Source organism: Berghia stephanieae, chromosome 2 (assembly GCF_034508935.2).
Source record: "Berghia stephanieae isolate SIO BIC M18660-M18661 chromosome 2, UCSD_Bste_1.3, whole genome shotgun sequence".
NCBI classification, from domain to species: Eukaryota; Metazoa; Mollusca; class Gastropoda; order Nudibranchia; family Aeolidiidae; genus Berghia; species Berghia stephanieae.
Genome location: NC_088361.1, coordinates 72,513,303 through 72,535,855, shown reverse-complemented (window position 1 = coordinate 72,535,855; position 22,553 = coordinate 72,513,303). Strand labels below are relative to the sequence as shown.

The 22,553-nt window shown below is 33.5% G+C and overlaps 1 protein-coding gene across 2 annotated transcripts in view; it reads left to right on the top strand.

The window, feature by feature from the left end:
• Window positions 1–22,553, top strand: part of LOC144965495 (heat shock protein 60A-like) — a 38,174-nt gene that overhangs the window by 7,775 nt on the left and 7,846 nt on the right. For both annotated transcript variants that reach the window (XM_078900891.1, XM_078900892.1), the window contains exons 3-11: window positions 42–294; window positions 3,286–3,368; window positions 5,675–5,770; window positions 7,241–7,334; window positions 8,510–8,678; window positions 14,365–14,464; window positions 16,537–16,644; window positions 20,214–20,351; window positions 20,786–20,960. In XM_078900891.1, coding sequence (XP_078757017.1) covers window positions 42–294; window positions 3,286–3,368; window positions 5,675–5,770; window positions 7,241–7,334; window positions 8,510–8,678; window positions 14,365–14,464; window positions 16,537–16,644; window positions 20,214–20,351; window positions 20,786–20,960 — 1,216 coding nt within the window. The remainder of the gene's footprint in view (window positions 1–41; window positions 295–3,285; window positions 3,369–5,674; window positions 5,771–7,240; window positions 7,335–8,509; window positions 8,679–14,364; window positions 14,465–16,536; window positions 16,645–20,213; window positions 20,352–20,785; window positions 20,961–22,553) is intronic.

Below are 22,553 nucleotides of genomic sequence, written 5' to 3'. Positions count from 1 at the left end.
TTTTTAAAACTATTGATTGATATGCTCTTCTCTTTTTGTAGGGAAGAAATGTAATAATTGAACAAAGTTGGGGTAGTCCAAAGATCACAAAGGATGGTGTGACGGTAGCCAAAAGTATAGAACTGAAAGACAAATTCCAGAACATTGGTGCTAAATTGGTGCAGGATGTTGCCAACAACACAAACGAAGAGGCTGGGGATGGAACTACAACAGCCACTGTTCTGGCTAGGGCTATTGCCAAAGAGGGTTTTGAGAGGATGAGCAGAGGAGCCAATCCCATAGAAATTAGAAAAGGTATTTTGAATCTAATTTTAAAATCGAAATGCTGTTAATCCTCAGACACACCTCTGTCATTGATTATTATTGGTTTGTACAAATTAGTGACAATGTTTATGGGTTCCATTGAAGTTTAACACCCATAGCAGCAAGCTGCATTTTTGAGTTGAGCCTCTTAAGCTTCACATTTATTCTGGTATTGTGACACCTGGTTAATACCTGTTTGTTTCTACATTTACTTAATTTTTCCATGTTGGCGAATCTGTCGGGTCACTGATCTTGACTCTCTATATATATAATTTTATTTAATATTATCACTCCTAAGGGCCTGTAGTTGTCATATTTCCGACAGTACAATTATGCTGGATATATTCTGTTAAGTGCTGATATTTTATTTTTTTTTAATAAAAAAACTAAAGTACAAATAAAATGTGTAATGTCCAAAAAAAAAATATAACAGAACCAAAAAAAAAAGAAAAGTTTTATTTCGTGCCTTAAAAAATCAGTTTTTATTCCTTTTTGAATGCCAACTCAAAAAAACAAAACAAGAAACTTTTTATATGTCGTGTCAAAGACAAAACAAAACTAGACTGTCTAGTCAGCTATTATCATTTCACCTAAACGTTCCACTAGACATGGATGTATTCACTGCCTGCTTACTGTGCCGCAGATAGAAAGAGGATCGCAGTCGTCAAACACAAGCGTAGTCAACTAGCACATATAGCGTGTGTCTGACCTGGTCGTTTTTCTCTATTTTGCTACCAACACACACGCATTTCTCCAGCTCTCTCTTTTCCTTCCAATGGATTCTTTGGTTCAATCTAAAAGTCAACCGGGAAAGAAATAATGTGAAATAAACATTTTTCTTCGATTGACTGCTCTCTGAGCGGAAGTTTTCTTTCCTCATGACCGTGATTGATTAAATGTTTCTCTTTTTCCTCCTTCACGCGCGACCACCCCTCTTTTTCTTCTTCTTCTTCTTCTTCTTCTTCTTCTTCTTCTTCTTCTTCTTCTTCTTCTTCTTCTTCTTCTTCTTCTTCTTCTTCTTCTTCTTCTTCTTCTTCTTCTTCTTCTTCTTCTTCTCCTTCTTCTTCTTCTCCTTCTCCTTCTTCTTCTTTTCTCCTTCTTCTTCTTCTTCTTCTTCTTCTTCTTCTTCTTCTTCTTCTTCTTCTTCTTCTTCTTCTTCTTCTTCTTCTTCTTCTTCTTTTAAGAATTAATCCAAATAAACGAAAGAATCGTCTTAAAAATTTAACGCAAACAAACAGGAACAATGATAAGCAGCTTCTCGTGTCAAGCATTAGATACACATCCTTCAAAACTGTAGGAATTGTTCTCTTCCTTTCATTTTACAACTAAGACCTGGGCCCAGAAATGTGTTTACTCTCTCAAATAATTGGGATTTTTTTTTGGTACCATAAAATAAGGGTCTGCTTATTTTGTATCATAAATGAGTTAGGGAAAGCGACAGGATTTGACTAATCAATTGACGTGAAATATCTGTGTTGTGTTTATTAATTAATCCATATTTTTGTCCTGTTGGTCTATGTTAAAAACGTTCCGACAATTTTTTCACCAACCGTTTACATGCCTGCTCCTACTACAACCATCACCACATCATCATCACTCCACTACTACTACTGCAACTACCATCACCGTCTCATCATCACTACCTCTTTTGTTAAGGGTGTTTAAATAGGGTCAATCTTCTATAAATGCCATATTGTGATATTACAGGAGTAGGTAACTCTTTTGGCTTATACACTGGTGTCAAGGTGCTCTAGCTTAAGATATTTATATTTTCTGAAAGCGCTTATTCTCTTTGAAATGATACCAAATACATCAATTTTCAAATTTGGCCAAATTTGGTCCAAAAAAGTAAATCCTGAAATGTGCTCTGAAGAATCTGCCTATTGTTGTTGTTATTATTGCATATCTGTTCCGTATTGGACTTACTGAGTCCATAAGTCCGTATTTTTAGTTCAAAATCAGTATTTTGTAATTTTTGGCTAATTTCTAATGAATTATTATTATTACTACGAGGTACTACTATTATTATTATTATTAATATTATTATTATTATTGGTGTCCAGCAGGGTTTAAATCAGTACAGCATATTCTCCATTCCTATGTAGCTCTTTAATTTGAATTATCCTCTTTTTCATAAATGATTTTCAACTATTTAAAAAATTCGAGTTGTGACTCCTGTTTTTCACTAAAAACCCTTCATAGTGTATTGGAGATTTGCATAAAATATGCATATTAGCCTCGAATATACTTTTAATGTTCTCAGACAGTATTGATACTTTCACTCTTTGTTACAAATATAATATTAATTAAAGATTAAATTAAATCATCTTTGATTGGAAGGTATTCAATCAGAAAATCAATTGCTTATATAGTTTAAACATTAGAATGATTATTTCCCTTTATTAATTTATGAAATATAAATTCAATCCTTTTCAAAAAAAAAATCTTGATCTGATTCTAATTTTTTTTTTTTTTTAAGTTCAAGAGAAATAAGTATATTCCATTTTTAGGTGTGTTTGTCTTGTCAAAGTAAAGAGGTAGGAATTCTCCAATATTTAGAGGTTCACTTTAATATAACTACTATTATAGTGTACTATTTAAAGACCATTATGTTGCATGAAAGAAAATATATATGCATTCGCCTACTTTTTAGCCAATCTCCCTAATTTTTACCCCAACACGCCCTCTCAAGTGATGTACCAGGTTGGCAGTTATGCATTTCTAAACATCCTACGTTATTTAATTTATTTTACAATTGTGCTTGTGTATTGGTCCTTATAAAAGCACACGTCGTCCCCTCATGCCAGGCCAAATGGGTGTTCCTTATTTTATTTTTGAAAAGTTGGCAGCTATGTTATTGTTATTACTATCATTTGTGCTGTTCCTGTGTTGTATATTCATAGTAGTCTATTCTATTAGACTAATTGATAGTATTGCAATTTATTGCACTTAGGTTTTGATGTTATCATTTGGGTTTTGTAGGCGTTATGAATGCTGTTGATAATGTGGTTGACCAGTTAAAGAAGATGTCCAAGCCAGTCACAACCCCTGAAGAAATTGCTCAGGTTTGTGAAAATTTAATACTATTTAGCATTATTATAAATACTTTCAGTTTTCTTGCATTTTTGTAAATTCTTTTAGTTTTCTTGTCCTCTCCATTTGTGTGTATGTTTTTATATAACTTCACTTCTATTGTCAAATCACATAATATTAATAATGCTATTATAGACTTGTGATGATAATTTTTTTCAGCGAAGTTTCAGGATTTTTTGTCACAGACAAAAGAGAGGGCTCTTAGGTCGTACCAAATTCAAATTTGGTTGGGTTTTTTTTTTTTTTCACCAGCTAGCTAACCAAACTAGAGGGTAATCTGTATTTGCTTGATACATCACATTCTACATCAGGTAGTTTTAACTCCTTTCTTCATCCCAAACATCAACATTAATGTCTAGGTTGTACACGAGGTCTTGAAATCTAGCTGAATTTAATGCTATGCACAACCTAGAAAATCTTGAAAGCTTGTGAATTGGTTTTAGCTGAGAGGTGGGAACCCTGTTTGTAACTGTGAAAAATAAACTTGTGAAATAGTTAAATGTGAACAGTCAAAATTAAGTACCAGAAAAATTTCGAGGTTGAAACTCAAGACTGTTGACTTACTTATTACTTCCATTAGACCTGTAAATTCTCAGTCAATTAACTGAATTCAGTCAATTCGTCAAATTCAAATATTTTAAAAAAGGGAAGAAGAATTCATGAATCGTAGTCGAATGACTGTAAAGTTAATTAGGAATGTTCCACAGCGCTACGCATAGCTCATGGGCCGTTTATATTAACGTTGGATATATTGCCAAGGCTAAGCAACGCTTTTTAGAATTGCCGTGTCTGAACACACCCCAGTGTATTTTCATTCAGCCTTCGTGAAATTATTTTTTCACTTTCCAAACCTGTCGTAGCCATTTTTAACTGAGCCGCCGAGCGATAAATTTCACTGTTTCGTCTAAGCCAAAATTGACCACATTTACTTGAAGGACAGGGAAAGTATGAAAAAGAAAAATTCGAACACAGGAAGTTCGTTATGTAGGCAGCTTCAAATCGAAAGTTATTTGATTGCTACAAGCACATTTCGATTGCCTCATGTTGTAAATAAACTGGTTGACCGTTTCTAAGTTTCTTCACTGATTGGATACTTAATTATAAGGAACAATGGTAATTAGCCTAATTAATTCCCGCACAAATTAGTTTTCTGCCATTGCTTTGCTCAAGTGAGCTTGCTGTTTACCTTTCATTTTGATTCTTTGGATTTTACCGCTACGACGAATTACGAAGAAGAGTTTCAGTTTCAGTCAATTTTTATAGAGCTCATTTACAGGTCTATTCCATACTTTTACTCCTTGATTGCTTCTCATTGCACACGAACTAGTTGATTAATACACTCCAGCACAGTTTCCTTGGACGTGCAAAAATGTTCAAGGACATCGTGCCTTGCCAAAAATGACTTGATGGAGGGGGGTGGGGGGCAGTGTAACAGCGGTAAGGTATCTGCTTCGTACCCGAAATACACCTAGTTTGAGTATTCACTACATTATGTGGCCCGAAGAAAGCCACCTCTCCCTAGCTCAATTTGCGGTGATGACCTGCAACTGACACCGGTAATTCCTTGGAAAAAGGCCCAAAGATAAATCTCCGCTTGAGGATGAATAAACAGAACCTTATTATGTATTTACTTTATTGATATGTTGAGGGGGATAACTATATACATGACATGTTACAAGGAGTGGGGGGGGGGGGGGGGGGGTGCTGTATCACAACATTCATTTACTACTGTCGTGCCAACCATTTTCAAATCATGGCCTGTGGCATCGAAATTGGTGAAGTGATAAGAATAAGCAGAAAGTTGTCGATTATGTGAAACAGCAATAGAGTCTGTGTGTGTCTGCAGGTGTATCATACACACACCTGCAGTGTAGATAGATACACACATACATGACTATCAATGTCACAGTTAATCATCAGCTGATATCACCAGTCAAATTTTTTTTTAATACGCTTAATTAATATTTTTTTTAGGTTGGCTGGGTGAAATTAGTTTGAGGAAACTGTGTTCGAGCTTAAAGTTAGTTTGAGGAATGGAATGGAATGATAACAGAATAATAAGGAGAAAAAAAATTGGGACATTCGAATTAGTTCAAGGAAACCGCGCTGGAGTGTACTTGTCTGATTCCTCTCTTCTTTTTATAACAAGGTTTTTCTATAGCTTGTGGCTGTTAGTCCTATTTGGTGGTATTGCCGTTAGATGTCTGGCTCATTGCAAAATTTATATTCTATCGTCCTAAAAAGAAATATTTGTCTTCATTTCAATGTTTTCCGTTAGGTTGCAACAATCTCAGCAAATGGTGATAAGGCCATTGGAGAATTGATTTCAAATGCTATGAAGAAAGTTGGAAGAGATGGTGTCATAACAGTAAAGGTAATATTGTTAGCTGTTTGTTACTTTTATCATATTGAACCGTTTAAGAGCTAATAGGTTCTAATAACCTTTAAATGCTCTGTAACTTTTATGCATAGATACGATTTATCAATTATATAAACAGCATTCGATGTTAATTGATAATGAGTATTAAATTTTTTTTTTAAAGTGTCTGGGTGGGGTTCCTGACCTCCCATAGTGGACAGGGAGGTACTTGCTGTGTCTTCTATCCCCCTTTATCTGTTTTCCAATTGCTTTCTGTCTTTGTCTATGAATGAGATTATTTAGTTTTGTCCTGACCCTTGGTCAGAGTCCTTGGCTGAGAGGGAAACAGTCGAATGTACAGTTATAGTTTTGGGAGATGATATTTTTTTCCTTGTAAATGTAAATCATCTCTCTGTTATTTACTGTTATTTTAAAATTTTTAACATATGGTTTGTAAACATTTGAGTCTATTCCTCTTAGTGGGATCTTGTGCTGGTGTGAGACTTTTAGGTGATGTTGATGTCAAACTCAGTACATTGATAGTGTGCTCTTGGAATCTACATTTGTTCCCTATTTGATCCATTCCCTTTTCTCCTTCTTTTTCCTCAAGTCCTTTTAATTGTACATCTAGAATGTATTTGCTATCCAATTTTCTTCCTTTTTACTGGCGCTGATATGTATTGCCAGCGCCTTAAAACTTAAAAACAAACAATATTCGTAGTATAATTAACTATTTACATTCATTTGGCATGTCCAACTTTGTACATTCGAGAGTTTCAAATAATTGACAAAATGCAATAATAATCAATGTCACATTACATTATTCATCAAAATCAAATATTATGTTGGTAAGTTCTTTATCAATGGCATTCTTAAAAATATTAATTGAATTAGAATTTTTTGTCTCAAACTTTAGATTATTCCAAATTGTCACAGTTCTTTGAATTAGATTATTTGTCCTTATAGACAAATTACATATTTCAGCAAGTATCTTAAACTTATCTCCCCTAGTGTGTGTAACATGGGAATAATTTTAAAAAAAACATAAACCATATTGTAAGAACCATGCATGAGTCTATATATATTTTAGTGAAGGCAAATTTAGTTACTTTAATCGTTCTAATTAGGAGAGCTGTCGAATATCAGGCAAAAGTCTCGTAGCGCGTCTTTGTACATTCTCAGTGTTAACAGACTGTCACTTAAATAAGGGACTCCAAATACTAATTCCATGCTCTGGACAAGCTCTTATGACAGGTAGTTTAGTTCCAAAAAGAATGATAGATTCTTAATGGGCTTATTTGTGATGTAAATGTGTTAAAATTACAGATTATCTTTACGTGAGGGGTTTGGCTATCCTAGGTTCTAGCTGTTCTATCCCCTTAATATCATTTGTCATTTACTTGTGGCTTAGTGTCCTCTATGGAATGAGACAATTTTGGTTTATATGGATACTTATATAGACTATTCATTTTGTTTTTATCACAGGATGGAAAAACTTTGAAAGATGAACTTGAAACCATTGAGGGAATGAAATTTGACAGGGGTTACATTTCACCATACTTTATGAATACGTCAAAGGGTTTGTATTGTTTCATTTTAGTCACAAGTTCACCAGATTGCAGTTGTCACCCAGCACTTCAGGATTTGAATTTCTGTCCTGTCTTTGCACATTGCTGTGATAAATTCAGTAGATAAAGTTATATCCTAAATGCACATTTTCCAACACATTTTTGTTGGTGTCTTTCTCTTCCTATTTTAAAAAGTTTCATAACCGAAATACAAATGGTCTTCATTTTGTCTTTTTTCTTTTAATTCTGAAATTATTTCGAGACTTGGATGAACATGTTTTGTATTTTGACTCAAGTGTTTATCAAAAATATATCTGATATTAATTCTTCAACAATTTGTTAATAGATCATTTAATTGAAAAATAAAGAATCTCTAATTTTATCTAAGGGGCATTTAATTTGCTAAAACTTTGTCAAATTTTACAGAAGAAAGGCCGGGATATGTAATGATTTTGACAAATATCAATACATTGCTCATTGTCTAGCTATCTACCAATACTGGACAGATTATTTAAATATCTTAAGCAGATATGAAAATCTATTCTTAAGAATGGTTTTACCAATTTTAAATGGACATGGTGGTGGTACTTACCGAGAAAAAGCATAAAAATTTGAAATTCGTGAAATTTTAATGGAGAAATTGGAAACAAAAGGAATTACCATTGTTTATTTCATTCAACTCACTGGTAACCCGAAGTGGCGGGGATTCAAGGCGAAACAAGGGCCATGGTGATTTTGTTTGTGTGTATTTTAAAAAATTCACTACGAGGCTGTTTATCAATGAATAGGAATATAAGTTGGCAGTCAGTGAAGAGGTCATTTTAGATTATGTCAAATGGCAAACATCTAGTGATCACTAGGAAATAGTTAAAAGCAGATGTTTGGCCTTTTGAGTGAAATATTTCTAAAACTATCCAGAGGGAATATGATAAGTACTCTCTTTGGGGTCATCCAAATAAATGACACCTTTGAAGCTGCATAACTTTTATTTATTACTGGATTTTCAAAATTCAAAAAGATTTCTATTCAGTGGAGATAGTGCTTTGGTTTTAGCATAATATTTCCCACAAAATTAGAAGAAATGCGTTTTCGTAGGCATTTCTAGAAAGCCTTTCAACAGCAGTGTAAGTCTTTTTGTATGATGAGGTAATTTCACATCAACTTATGAATATTAATATCCTTTCAGGTGCCAAATGTGAATTCCAGGATGCTCTTATTCTCCTTAGTGAGAAGAAAATTTCAAATGTACAGTCTATTATTCCTGCCCTTGAGCTTGCCAATCAAGCCAGAAAACCATTAGTTATTATTGCGGAAGATGTTGATGGAGAAGCTTTGAGCACTTTGGTACTGAACAGGTTGGTTTACTCATATTTCCTAATGGACTTTATTACTTGATTTTGATCTTTCAGGTTGCCTTAGAGCCACTCGCCCCCATAGTGGGCAGGGAGGTACATACTATGTTTTCTATCCCCCTATATCTGTTTTCCAACATGCTTTCTTTCTTTGTCTTGGAATGAGATTACTTGGTTTTGTCTTGGCCTGTTACCCTGGCTGGGAGGGAAACAAGTCAAATGTATAGTTAGTTTTGGGGGATATTTTTTTCCCTTGTAAACCATCTCTCTGTTATGCACTGTATTATTTTTCCTTTTACATATGTATGATTTGTAAACATTTGAGTGTGTTCCCTCTTGGCGGGGATCTGTGCTTGTGTCTAGATGATACATTCAGTGATCTCAAACTAAGTACACCGATAGTGTGCTCTTGGAATCTACATCTGATCCCTATTTGTTCCCAGTTCCCCTTTGTCTCCCTTGTTTTAGGATGCTTTAACTGTAATTCCATTTTCTTCCTTTTTACTGGCGCTGAATGACCTAAATTTGTTGCAAGCGACGTAAAACCCTTGAAAACAAAACAAACAAGAGCCACTTGCTGGGTAGGATCTTTTTGCCTCCCATAGTGGGCAAGGAGGCAGTTATTGTGTCTTCCATCTCCCTATATGTTTCCAACTTTCTTTCTGTCTTAATCTTGAAATGAGATTACTTTTGTTTTGTCCTAGCCGAGAGGGAAACAGTCAAATGTACAGTTGAGATATTTTTTTGTTTTGAATATCATGATTTATAAACATTTTGTGTGTTTTCCCCTTAATGGGGACTTGTGCTTGTGTTTGGATGAGACTCTTAGGTGATCTCAAACGAAGTTCACTGATAGTGTGCTCTTTGGATCTACAATTGTTTATTTGAACCATTCCCCTTTGACTTACTTTTTCTTGCAATTTAAATCTATAAATATTTTTATTCTCCCATTTCTTCTTTTTTGCTGGTGCTGAAATGATCTAAATGTGTCGTAAATGCAGTTAAATCCTTTAAAACATAAAATCATAAAACCCCTTGGCATTTCTTATTCATTTTTGTATATTTACCCCTGAGAACATTCAAGTTTGTGTAAATGTAATTTGCACAATGTCTATGCTGTGTAATAGAATTTTTTTTTTTTTTTTATGGTTATGGTTTATTATTTTTGTATTATGATATTTGATCTCTGTTCGTTACCCATAATAGCTGGATATTTATGTAATGATTTCATCAAACAAAATGTGGGTTTTTTTCATGCACACATGCTTACCGCTTGATATCTTCATAGATGTTGGGCAAATTTAAGTGTGCCACATTATGCTCTTGTTCATTTACAAAACAATCAGATAATTGCTTTGTAATTATGATGAAAGGAACATCTTCAGAAATGATTTTATCTAATTGGAAAAGAATGACTACATGACTGCAAAAATGAATGTGTATTTGATAAATTGGAAAAATGTTTCATTTGCATTCTGTCAGGATAAAGGTTCCTCAATCCATCCAGTTCTCTGAATAGGTTGCTGGGCCTGGAATATCCCCTCTATAGATCTATTAAAGGACTTTCTGCTCTTTTCTATCTTATATTGGTTCCAAAATGAAATGCAATTTTTTTTTCTTAACTATCTTAGAATTATATTCAATTATCTATAAGGTTTGATTCTCTGAATCTCACCTCACAATCAAAGTCTAGTTTGTCTTGCCTAATTATATAGGAATTAGAAGCTTTTCTTTTTACATTACAACCACAACCTCAACCTGAGCCTTTAAATTTTCACCCCATTGGCTGATTTCTGCCATTGTTATTTTTTAGTTTTCAGTCTCCCATCGACATTGAGACGTTTTATTATTGTCTTTAGTATGGTAGCTCCAAAGCTTAATATTAGATCAGTGTGAAAATCTTCCACAGATCCGCTGTATTTTGGGATTTTCTCAGAAATTTTCCCCTGATTTTGCCTGTCATTTTCCTCCGATAGAAGCTCAGGTCAAGTGGGGGATCTTATGTCATATTTTGACATCTGTGCCCAGTTGCATGAGTTTTGGTGACACTATCATTTTTATTCCGACAGTCTATGGCACCAGATGGTCGAAAAGGAAGGGGGTGGGGGAGGGGGTACTAGACTTCAAGCATGGTAGTACAGTTGTAGGTGCGTTTAAAAGAAAATTATTACAACTTCCCCCTAATCAGAAAAAAAAAACATAGGTGGGGATCCTGACCTCCCATAGCGGGCAGGGAGGTACATACTGTGTCTTCTATCCCCTTATATCTGTTATCCAAAATGCTTTCCGTCTTTGTCTTGGAATGGGATTACTTGGTTTTTTCCTGGCTGGGAGGGAAACAGTCAAATGCATAGTTATTGTTTTGGGAGATGATATTTTTTTCCTTGTAAATCATCTCTCTGTTATGTATTATTATATTTGTTATTTTTAATGTATAACGTAAGCATTTGAGTGTATTAGACCTGTAAATTCTCAGTAAATTAACTGAAATCAGTCAATTTGTCAAATTCAAATATTTAAAAAAAAGGAAAGAAAGAAAGAATTCACAAATCGTAGTCGAATGACCGTAAAGTAATTAGGAGTGTTCCATAACGCTACGCATAGCTCATGGGAGCCGTTAATATTAACGATGGATTTATTGCCAAGGCTAAGCGGCGCTTTTTAGAATTGGCGTGACTGAACACATGCCAGTGTAATTTCACACAGCCTTTGTTAAATTATTTTTTCACTTTCCAACCTGTCGTGATCTCAACGGTAGCCAATTTTAACTGAGCCGCCGAGCGATAAATTTCACTGTTTCGTCTAAGCCAAAATTGACCACAATTACAAGCTGGGTTTTAAAAGTATAAAAAAAAATAATAAAATGCGAATGCCGGAAGTAACATCTCTGGTAGATGATGGAGACACCTTTAAATCGAAAGTTAGATTAGGATAGATTGCTACAAGCACATTTCGATTGCCTCACATTGTAAACAAACTGGTTGACCGTCTCTTCACTGATTGAGTACCTGATTATAAGGAACAATGGTAAGTAGCCTAATTAATTCCCGTGCAAATCAGGACGTTTTCTTCCATTGTTTTGCTCAAGCCCAAGCGAGCTTGCTATTTTGTGGCGATTTACCTTCATTTCGATTCTTTGAATTTTTCCGCTACGCCTGCCGAAGTTTCTTCTTGATAATTCACTTCTACTTAATAATTCAGTGTATTGGCCAGAAGTCATATTTATTTAAGTTTTTTTTTCTCTGTCATTTACTGATTGAAAATCGAGTTTGCTCATTGCTACATTATTCTAATGTTCTCACAATGGCTGAGCTGTTCGTGGATCGCAATTCAGACTTGTCGAGCATCAATAAAGTTAAATATGTGAGTGTGAGGAATAAATTCAATTGGTCATGGCTAGAAGTTAAAGATGATAATGGTGATTATTTTTCTATGTCAAAAAAAATTCCAGAGGCAGGAATATGACTTTGATGAAGTCATCTTTACCTATATGAATGACATGCTTATTTAGCATTCCTTCTACATCAAATTATGGCAGTCATACTTCCAGTAAGAAGTAACACCCACTATTTTAATGTATTGTATTTATCACTCTCCTCTCCAATGATGCCCTTATTTTTTAAAAAATAATTGAATCTTCAGTTTGTCGAAGAGTTTCAGTCAATTTTTATAGAGCTCATTTACAGGTCTAGTGTATTACTCTTTGTTGGATTTTGTGCTTGTGTCCTGATGAGACTTATAGGTGATCTCCAACTAAGTACATTGGTGGCATGCTCTTGGAAACCACATTTGATCCCTATTTGTTCCTAGTTCCCCTTTGTCTTACTTTCTCTTGGGTGCTTTAATTGTAATTCTAGAACTTTTTACTATCCCATTTTCTTCCTTTTTACTGGTGCTGATATAACCTAAATGTGTTGCAAGCGCTGTAAAACCCTTAAAAACAAACAAACAAATCTCTCTTGACATGTAATTATTGAAGTACACAAGGGACGTTCGCTCTATATCAGGACTGAAAGTTTGTGATATGGTAAAAGATTCATGATTTTGTCTTGGAGAATTAATTCTATATTTCTGCACAATGTGTATCGAATATGTCAGTAATTTTTTAGTTAGTTTCTATTGCCTTTGATGAATGGCGGCAACGTTGGCAAAATTCCAGTATTCTAGAATTTCACTTTGCAATAGAAATTTGTTAAATAAGATAGAAATGGGGATGGGCTGTTTATGTTGGAATTTCCCAGAGTAAACGAGGATAAAGATCACCCAGACCAATGCATTTTGTTACACCAAGTGTTACTAAATTTCAATAAATTTATTATCCGAAACAGAATCATCATTGATATTTTTTTTTGGTACCATAAAATAAGGACCTGCTTATTTTGTATTATAAATGAGTTGGGGAAAGTGACAGGATTTGACTAGTCAATTGATGTGTCAAATCTTTTGTTTATTAATCCATATTTTTGTCAGATTATTTTTTCACCTTTTACTGGCCTGATTTATACCTTATTATTTTAATTTTGCAGAACGCTTCAAAAGAACTTTTGTGGTGCTCTGTTTAATGGGATGAAAAAAGTAAAATTTGAAATATGTAATTTCACACTAGATAAAAGCAATCAGAAAACTTAGGAAGAGTAAGATTATCAGGCTATTAAATAGTAGTAATTCGTTCCAGGACAGTGTTTTTGAATTACAGATAACAACTTCTGTATCACTTTTAGCTTTTTATTTATTTAATTTTAAAATCTTACTATAAAGTTTATAATGGTTTTAATTTTAAAGCAATTTATTAACATGCTGATTTTTACAATGCAGACAAGTGAAGAGGGTAAGAGCACTCGGAAGGTTTTTTGGCCGTTATTCGAAGAGAAAAATTACTGGTTTGGAGTAACTATTCTTTTTATGCTATCACAATTTACAGCGAAATGCAGTCTTGTTTAGGGTATCTATCTCTAAGTTCAATCGCTGTTTTAAAAAGGTGGATATATCTTATTTCTGTTTATTGGGTTTCAGTAATAATCTGGCACATCTGCTTACCGCTTGTTATCTTTTTAGATAATGGGCAAATTAAAATGTGCTAAATTAAATTCAATTCTTGTATCATGTACAATGTAACTGAGCAATGTCTTTGTTTGGTTTGCAGTGCAAAGAACATATTTTATAGAATTTATTTTGTTTATCATTAATCACACTTGTAAAATGTCTTGACAATTGTTGGATTTCGATTTTTGACATTATTGCCAAAATCTTCTTAGTCTTTTTTTTTTTTTCATCATTTTACAATCTATGAAAGCAAAATTACGTAAAACATGGTGATGTACATTCCAGGAACATTTTTGGACAATTTTGTTGAATACCAGGTCTGAATTATCGTTACTTGCTTGCACAATAGAACTTTGCACATCTCATTGACTGGTGTGTCAGAAAGTCACTTGTACTAAATTGTTACACCTTGATGCATTGTTTGTATAGATTTAACTGGTGAACAAGGTGTGTGCTTCTGTTCAACATCAGGCGTGTTTTATGTCAATGATTTAATGCCATTTATCTAATAATTCCATTATGTTGAGTATAATAATTTCTAAGAATATCTTCAGATTTTTTCCTATTGTGGATATTTAATGTTGGCAAGGCTTTTATCAAAAATTTTGTTTGATTATTAAATTTATTATATTTTTGTGTTGACCAGAATTAAAGTTGGCCTCCAGGTTTGTGCAGTGAAAGCCCCAGGCTTTGGAGATAACAGGAAGAATACCCTTGCTGATATGGCCATTGCAACTGGTGGAGTGGTAGGTTGACTTTTTTATGCAAAGCCATTGGATCTACCTACTTTTTTTTTTTTATTCAACCAGGCAATGGGTGTTTTATGGGCCAGAGCTTAGGTGGGTAATTACATGGTTATACAGACGTTTCAGTAAAAAGTTAATTCAATTTTCAGCTGTTTGTGGCACATTTAGCTTATCAGATTGAAAGATGTTTGTTTTTCACTGTAGATGTGATGCACAGAAGGTTTGAAGTAAGTCCCAAGAATTTTCACCCTAATTGGTTCATTGTAATATTTTATTGAATTGTTGGCTTTATTAGGGTGTTCTTCACTTCACCAAGAAGTGATACAAATGCTAAGATTTATAACCTTGACCTTTTTGGCTCAATTTCAATTTTTCTACATCCTATAGTCAGCAGTTATGGGGTGGCATTATTTTGGTTACAGAGTGACATTTTTTATTTAAAGTTATGGAGTGACAGTACTGAAAAACCAATTATTACCGATGACGTCACACTTATATCATCCACGGTTGCTTCCCTTGAAGTGAGACCACTAACTTTCGATCGCGTTGACGTTTACATTGGGAACTTCAACTGATTGTGGCTGAGTCAAGACAAAACTGTCAAAATGCTGAGGATTTGTACTGTCAATACCAATAAAAGTATAGAATAACCCAACAATATATCAGTTGGACAGTAGGTTACTATATATACACAAGATGCATCGACATTCATGTTGATGTCATGGCTGAATGGGTAAAATTGTCTTGTCTTAGTAGACGGCATGTCGAGATCTCTAATCCTAGCTCCGCCACTTTTTTTCCCTTTCTATTTCTACAGTGCGTTGCAAAGGATAAGTGCCGCCCCCTCTCCTTTTTTTTCTTTCTTCTTCTTTTAAATCTTTTTCATATCCTTTCATTCCTTGCAAATTGTAATTTTCATACCAACTCCAATCTCAAAAAGTACATATTAAAAGAATAAATAAATTAAAAAAAAAAAAATTCAGGAGGCAATCAGATAGAAAGAAAATGTGTGTAATACAAAATACCTTGCTCAGAAACAATATAATTGAGGCAAGAAAGGAGAATGCAGAAAAAGAGAAAAAAACTTGTTAAGAAACAATATAATCAGAGATATAGATAAATAAATAATCTCGATCAGAAACATGGAGCAAATCATCAGAGAATAATTATTTTTATAAAATATATTTAACAAAACAAAAAAAAATAACGGAAAATAAAAACAAATTTAAGAATTTCATGCTCTCAAACGGAACAAGGCCAAACAAAAATGGAGAAAAGAATAGACTACCTCGCTCCAAAAATAAAAAATAAATAAAAGAAACCAAACAGATGATGGTGATAATAATGATTATGATGATGACGACGACGGTGATGATAACAACAATAATTATTTTTTAAAAACAATAATATTAATAATATATAGATAAAAAATATGACGGTACGTGATTGGAGGATAAGTCTTGACATCCTTTGTCCAGTTTTCCAGATTTTATGTGATATGGATCAATCCCATTCACACATTCAATTTTTTCTTTGTAGCATTTTTTCGATACATTATCCACTATGTTGAAAGCATTGGTCTCCATTTTGAAGAAACCTGTACCGTAATCAAGGGACTGAACGGTGTAACATGTCAAAAATTAACTCCCTTAGACCTTATTACCGCACACTATAGAAAAATGCAAATAAACATCAAGTTACTTTAGGAATCATATTTTATTTTTTCACAACAAATAAAAGTGACTTAACTCAGCAGAGCAAGTATCTTCTTAGATCTAATCATTATCATTTAGTACATTATCTTCCGGGTGGATTTTTTTTTTCTTTTCTGTTTTTCTCTTTTTCTTTTTTGTATACATATATAAAAAGTTGTTTAGCTAATATAAGTTGAAAAATAAAAGAGATAGTTGAAATATCTTTTCAATCTTCTATGATTTAGATAAATATTTGTGCTCATTTTGTCATATTTGCTATCTGTGTGAAATTTTTAACTAATGCCACCTAAGCAGCTGTGCGGGTTGTTTGGGATGTATAAAGAGATGATTGTTATTCACTTCATTTCTCTTTGGCAGGTGTTTGGTGATGATGCAAATTTGTTGAAGTTGGAAGACATTCAAATGCAAGACTTTGGACAAATTGGAGAAGTCACCATAACTAAAGACGACACACTCATGATGAAGGTATGTCAGAAGGTATACTTAAAGGTTTGAGCAAGTTGGTCATTAATAATTCTGTTGCTCTTCACTCCTGGTTTATGTTTGAGTGCAAAAACATCAAGTTACTGGGTGGGGTTCTTTGACCTCCCATGGTGAGCAGGAGGTCACTTGCTGTGTCTTCTATCCCTTTATATCTATTATCCGAGTTGCTTTCTGTCTTAGTCTTGGAATTGGATTGCTTGGTTTTGTCCTGGCCCTTGCTGGAGTCCTTAGGTGAGAAGGAAGCAGTCAAATATTTTGGGAGATTATTTGTTTTCCTTTAAATCATCTTTGTGTTGTGTATTATTAGTCATGTTTTCTGTTTTGGAAATTCTGTAAACATTTTAGCATTCCTCTCAGTGGTATCCTCTGCTCTTGTCTGGATAAGACTATTCAGTGATCTTAAACTAAGTTCACTGATAGTGTGCTCTTGGAATATACATCTGTTCCCCAATTGAACCAGTCTTCTTTGTCTTACTTTTCTTTTGGGCACTTTTACATTTTCTTTTATTACTGCCGCTGAAATAAACTAAATGTGTTGCAAGCGCCGTAAAACCCTTAAAAACAAATTATCGGATTAGATAGGTATAAAATAAGTATACAGTAATATTCAATGTTTTAAAAATTATGTTTTCAAATCAAATTTGAGACGAGTTGCTAGCTGTTTCATCACTTTCTTAGTCTCATACAGAATCACAGCTCAGTTCATAAGTTTTTGATTTTGAAACCATTGAATGATCACAAAAGTTGCGACATGTTGTCCTTATTTCTTGTCTCTGTAAAAGTCAAAGCACTTTTCATGACCTTTTTTTTAAAAAAAAAAAATACAACTAAAACACTCCCTGATTCATTGATATATACCATTGTGAAGAAGTTCCATTTTATTTGCTAGTGGTCTTTCCTAATTGAACTTCAGACTTTTTTGGATTTGTTGTTTTCTTTTTAATGATGGAAATCTTGGATTTTTTTCCATTAGATTTTTCTTTTCATCTCTATCTCGTATACCAATTCCGAATTGAGAACAATTGAATAGAATCACGTGACTCGTCAGTTCATATTCTACTCTTAACAGGCCAGACATGTTTTGTGTTGTAGAATTTTCAACATTTATTATTATTCCTTTTGGATTACTATAATATCATTGTGATATAGTTTAGTTGTATTTGATTGAACTATATTTTAGACAATTTCCTCCTTGTTTGTTGTAATTTCAATTGATATGTACATCACCACCTGTTTAATTGTTATAACAAACATTTTGGTCCTTGGTTGTGACTGGGACAATGGAGGAGTATATACTATTTGTCCTTTGTCTTTCACCCATGGGGAAGCTTTCTTCTCCGAAAGACAAAGAGGGATATAAAAATAAGAAGAAAAAAAAGACAGTGTGTTGTTTCACAAAAGAAAAAGAAATGAAGGTGACGGCAAAAACGGGGTCCTCACGTCTAAATATCACAGAGACCCATGGAGAGGAAAGACAATTGGGGCGATTAATAGTAGAGGGGTTCAAGAATTTGACTCATTTGCTATTACAAGGACAAAAATTTGTTCATGAACCTGCGAGGAAAGGGGGTGAGAGAAAAAGGGAGTTGATGACCTGGACATGTTACAAAACGATTTGTGCTTTGAAGAGGAGATGAGAGACGAGACTGAGAAGATGGAAGAAAAAATTCTTCAACTGAATTGAAAGAACTGGAGGAATATTTCAATGTGACAGAAAACAAAGGGGATTAGGGGATATGAGATTTTAAACGAACTTTTCCTGTGATGTTTAATTTGAATAATAATGCCCACCCGTTACGGATTAACTACTATTAGTTAGATTGGATTTTTCCTCTCCCGTATCATTTGTTCTGCTTGTCTGTGCATACACGTTAAAGTCACGTGATTCTATTCATTTGTTCCCCATTTGAAATTGGACTCGCAAGAGTCAATTCAACATCACAGGTAAGTTCGTTTAATTTTGAAATTATACAAGGACATATTACACCTATAATAAAAACAACCAAGCTATTTCAATTTTACCTATGAAATAATGAATTTATATTTTCTTTTCTGTATCTTTATTTCCTTTTAAAGCATTATTATTTATGTCCTTATTTTTTCTTTGTCGTCTATATGGGGTTTTAAATAGTAATGGATTTGTTTTAGTTGTTTTTTTTGCGGGTGGTTGGATGGGAGCATCACCCTTGAATCATATACCTATGATGTTCGCATGGGTGTACGATCCGATAGTGATGTCGTTTCTTCTTCTCTTTACTAGCCTATCCTGCTTCTTTGGTTTGTGATTGTATTTTTGACAGGGGATATTTTTTTTTCTGTAAATCTTCTGCCTGTTTGTTCTTGGTTATTTATAATTTAGCTTATGATATCTTTAGGTTATGATTTTGATTTACATTTGTACTATTTTTGTTAGATTGCTTGTTTTTTTGTTTCAGCGGTCTCTCATATAACCTCAATTGTGTTGGAAGAGACCTAAAGCAACAAACAAACAAAAAAAAAATTAGTTGTTTTTTTTTTTGTTATTGGCTGAAGAAGGGTTTTGATGTTTTGTATTTGTTTTTTTTTTTGGTTCTTTTTTGAAGCTGTTAAATTCAGTTTTGTTTATTACTTTTTATAGTCTACAGCTTTGCTTCTAGCAACTCAATATCACTTTTGAGTTGCAGTTTTTTGCATTCATACTCCTTGTACCAATACTCTTGTCAGTACAATTGATTCGAATGCTACAATATTGCAAAATCTTTTCAAAGAGCATGTTACATGTTGTGCTCTTTGACTTTCCCTTTGCAACAGTTTTTTAAAAAATGTAGACAGCTAGTCAGAAAATGATACTCATAGCTGGCCAAATATTAGTTCTCCAGAATTACAAGCCATCTCCTGCTCTCCCTCATGTCTCCGAAATTTATAGATTAAAATTTTCTTGGAAAACTCCCAGTTTCAGTGTTGGTAATCTATATAATTTACATTTGTCTATTTACCCCAGATGCTTTACACAGAAAGAAGATACATGTTTCATTTAAAACTATTTCATTAATTTTAGTTGATAATATCTTTCATTGTTTTTTTTGGGGTTTTTTTTTTTAAGGACTTTCAGAAAAATATGTTTCTGGCATGTTTGTCTTTATGCTTTTTTGATTTCCTCTTTGCAACATCAAAGTCATCCAAGAATCATCACTTTGACAATTTTTTTATGTACGCTTGCGAGTCAAGTCTTAATTAAGTCATAGCACAAGCAAATACCGTATATCGATCATTTATCATGATTCTTATATTAAATATATTTTATTTCCAATATTATTTTTTATTGCTGTATCATTGTATCTTACATTTTATACCATTCTTTGCTAATTTTGCATTCCAATATCACTGGCTTGACGAACATTCGTGTTAGTGGTACTGTTTAATCTAATGCTATATTATTTGCAAAACACTTTCCAATTGGCATAATTTGTGCTCTTTGGCATTCATTTTGCTACATGTTATCTCCAAATGTCCTCCCTGCTTTTATGAGTTTTTAGATATTTGCTGAGGAAAAATATAAATTTTTGTTACAGGGTAAAGGTGAGAAGGCAGACATTGATAAGCGCATCAATCAGATCAAGGATGAAATTGAACTGAGCTCATCTGAGTATGAAAAAGAGAAGTTTGGAGAAAGGCTTGCTAAACTTTCCAATGGTGTTGCTGTTCTCAAGGTATGGGAAGGCTTAATGGGTTTATTGCCTCAATCTCTTACTCATTATTCCTTTTTTATTTGTTTGTTTGTTTTTTATCTTTTATTTTATTTTTTTTTTTCTCTACTTTTCTGAAGTATTTCCTTTTATCTCTACCTTCGTCATTCCCATAAATGTTGCCACTAACATATCACCATGGGAACAAGACTAATAACAAATGAGCTGAGTAGAGAAGTGCTAGAGTCCTGACAGAGAATAAATTAACTTTTTCTCTACAATCTCCACCGCTTTCAAAAATAAAAGAAAGGTTCTGGAGGTCACCAAACATAACAAAAGTTTATTTGCGAGCTAGCAGTTACGCTATGAGCTATATTCTCGAGAGAACAAATATAGTTTGCTGATGATATTTGATGCATAAAATGTCGGATTTTGATGACTTCTAAAAAATATTTTAGGTTGGAGGCTCCAGTGAAGTAGAGGTAAATGAGAAGAAAGACAGGATCAATGATGCTCTAAATGCCACCAGAGCAGCTGTTGAGGAAGGAATCGTACCTGGTGGTGGTACTGCTCTTCTAAGATCTATTGCCTTTTTGGAATCTACGCAACCAGAAAATGAGGATCAGGCAATGGGTAATTACTTTTGAATTTCACAATGAATGTCAGATTATACTTTTTCACATAGCTTTTAATCTTATTCTTTTCCAAACTAAGATTCAGGATGCACAAAAGTAACATAGCTGCCAACGGTCCTGATAAAATAGTACTGTCCCGATTTGACAATCTCGAGAACATAAAAAAAAAAAATACATTGGACTGTTATATATGGAAATTAGCCCGTGCATGACCAAGGATTATGCTTTTTCGACTAGCAAATTAAAACGAGGAACAGAAAAAGCTCTCAATCTAGATTATTTGATATATCAGCCTTTTTTTAAAAAAACGCCAAATTCTAGTCCTCAAATTTTTTAAAAAATCAAGTCTTTCCAACATACTCATTATTTTGTGTATGCTTTCTGTGATATGTATGCGACATAAAATTGTAATAACAGGGTTTAATCAGTTTCCAGTGGTCACTTATTCAAGTATTTGTGAATTACGATCCACATGTGACTCATTCCTATTACGCTTATAAAATTGTCACATTACATACATAAGTTTACACATTTTGGACAATTGAAATAAAACATTGAAAAACAATAAACACAGAGCATTGATACTAATTCTGACAACAAAATGACATTTATTGTTTTACTCAGAAATCAGTTTTTGAAAACAAAAGATATTTGAGCAATCATCATCTCCAAAATTTATAGGAAAATGACAAAAATAAAAATTGTTTATCATAGTCTACGTATAGGGAATGAGATTAGCGGAAGAGTAGCGTCCCTTGATTGGACGTCACTGGTGGAGAAGTTATTTGTAAACAAATCAACTACTAGTCAAGCGCTCCAAATACAAAATTTATTATTCATATTTCTGTACAAAAATGCATAACGTTGATTATGATAGGCATATCATTTGGAATGAAATGTGTAAACCTGTTGTTAATAAATACCAATGCAAGTTTTGATTACACTTCTGTTTGCCCCAACTATTTCACAAACACTTAATGCTTGATTTTCACATTCATCAACCACTTCATCAAATGATTTGCATCCATTCAATCTTTTGATAAAACCATTATAATCAATTTCAGTCAGCATCACCTTAATGTCTATGTCATCTTGGTCATGTTCATCATTTCAGTCACTGTTTAAGTCAACCGGTGCAACTTCAGGCATATCTCCATTATTACCTTTGAAAACCTGTTGCATCAAATCACTTTGTGGAAATGAATGAAAATTTATTGATGTGACTGGCAACTTTTTTGAACATTCTTTACTCCTTTTCTCCAAAGCACTGAAGCAAACACGTTAATGTTTTCACATTTTTTACATGTTTTTCTGCCCCTTTTTCTTTAGTATTAACCAAAAATGTCTTAAGTCGGCAGAATGAAGAAAATGATACGTATGGGTTACAAGAGATGTATCGCTTGTACAAATGTCACATAATAGTCTTCTTTGTCTCTTGACTTTATTTCTTGTTATTGTATTTCTCTTTCCTGGAGCTATTTTAGAAGTGTCACCTTTCAGGAAAAAGTCTCTTAGTATTTGCTTGACACGATCTGGAATTTTTGGACCATCATTTAAAAAACGATCTCGTTTTGGGAGGCATTTGACATTG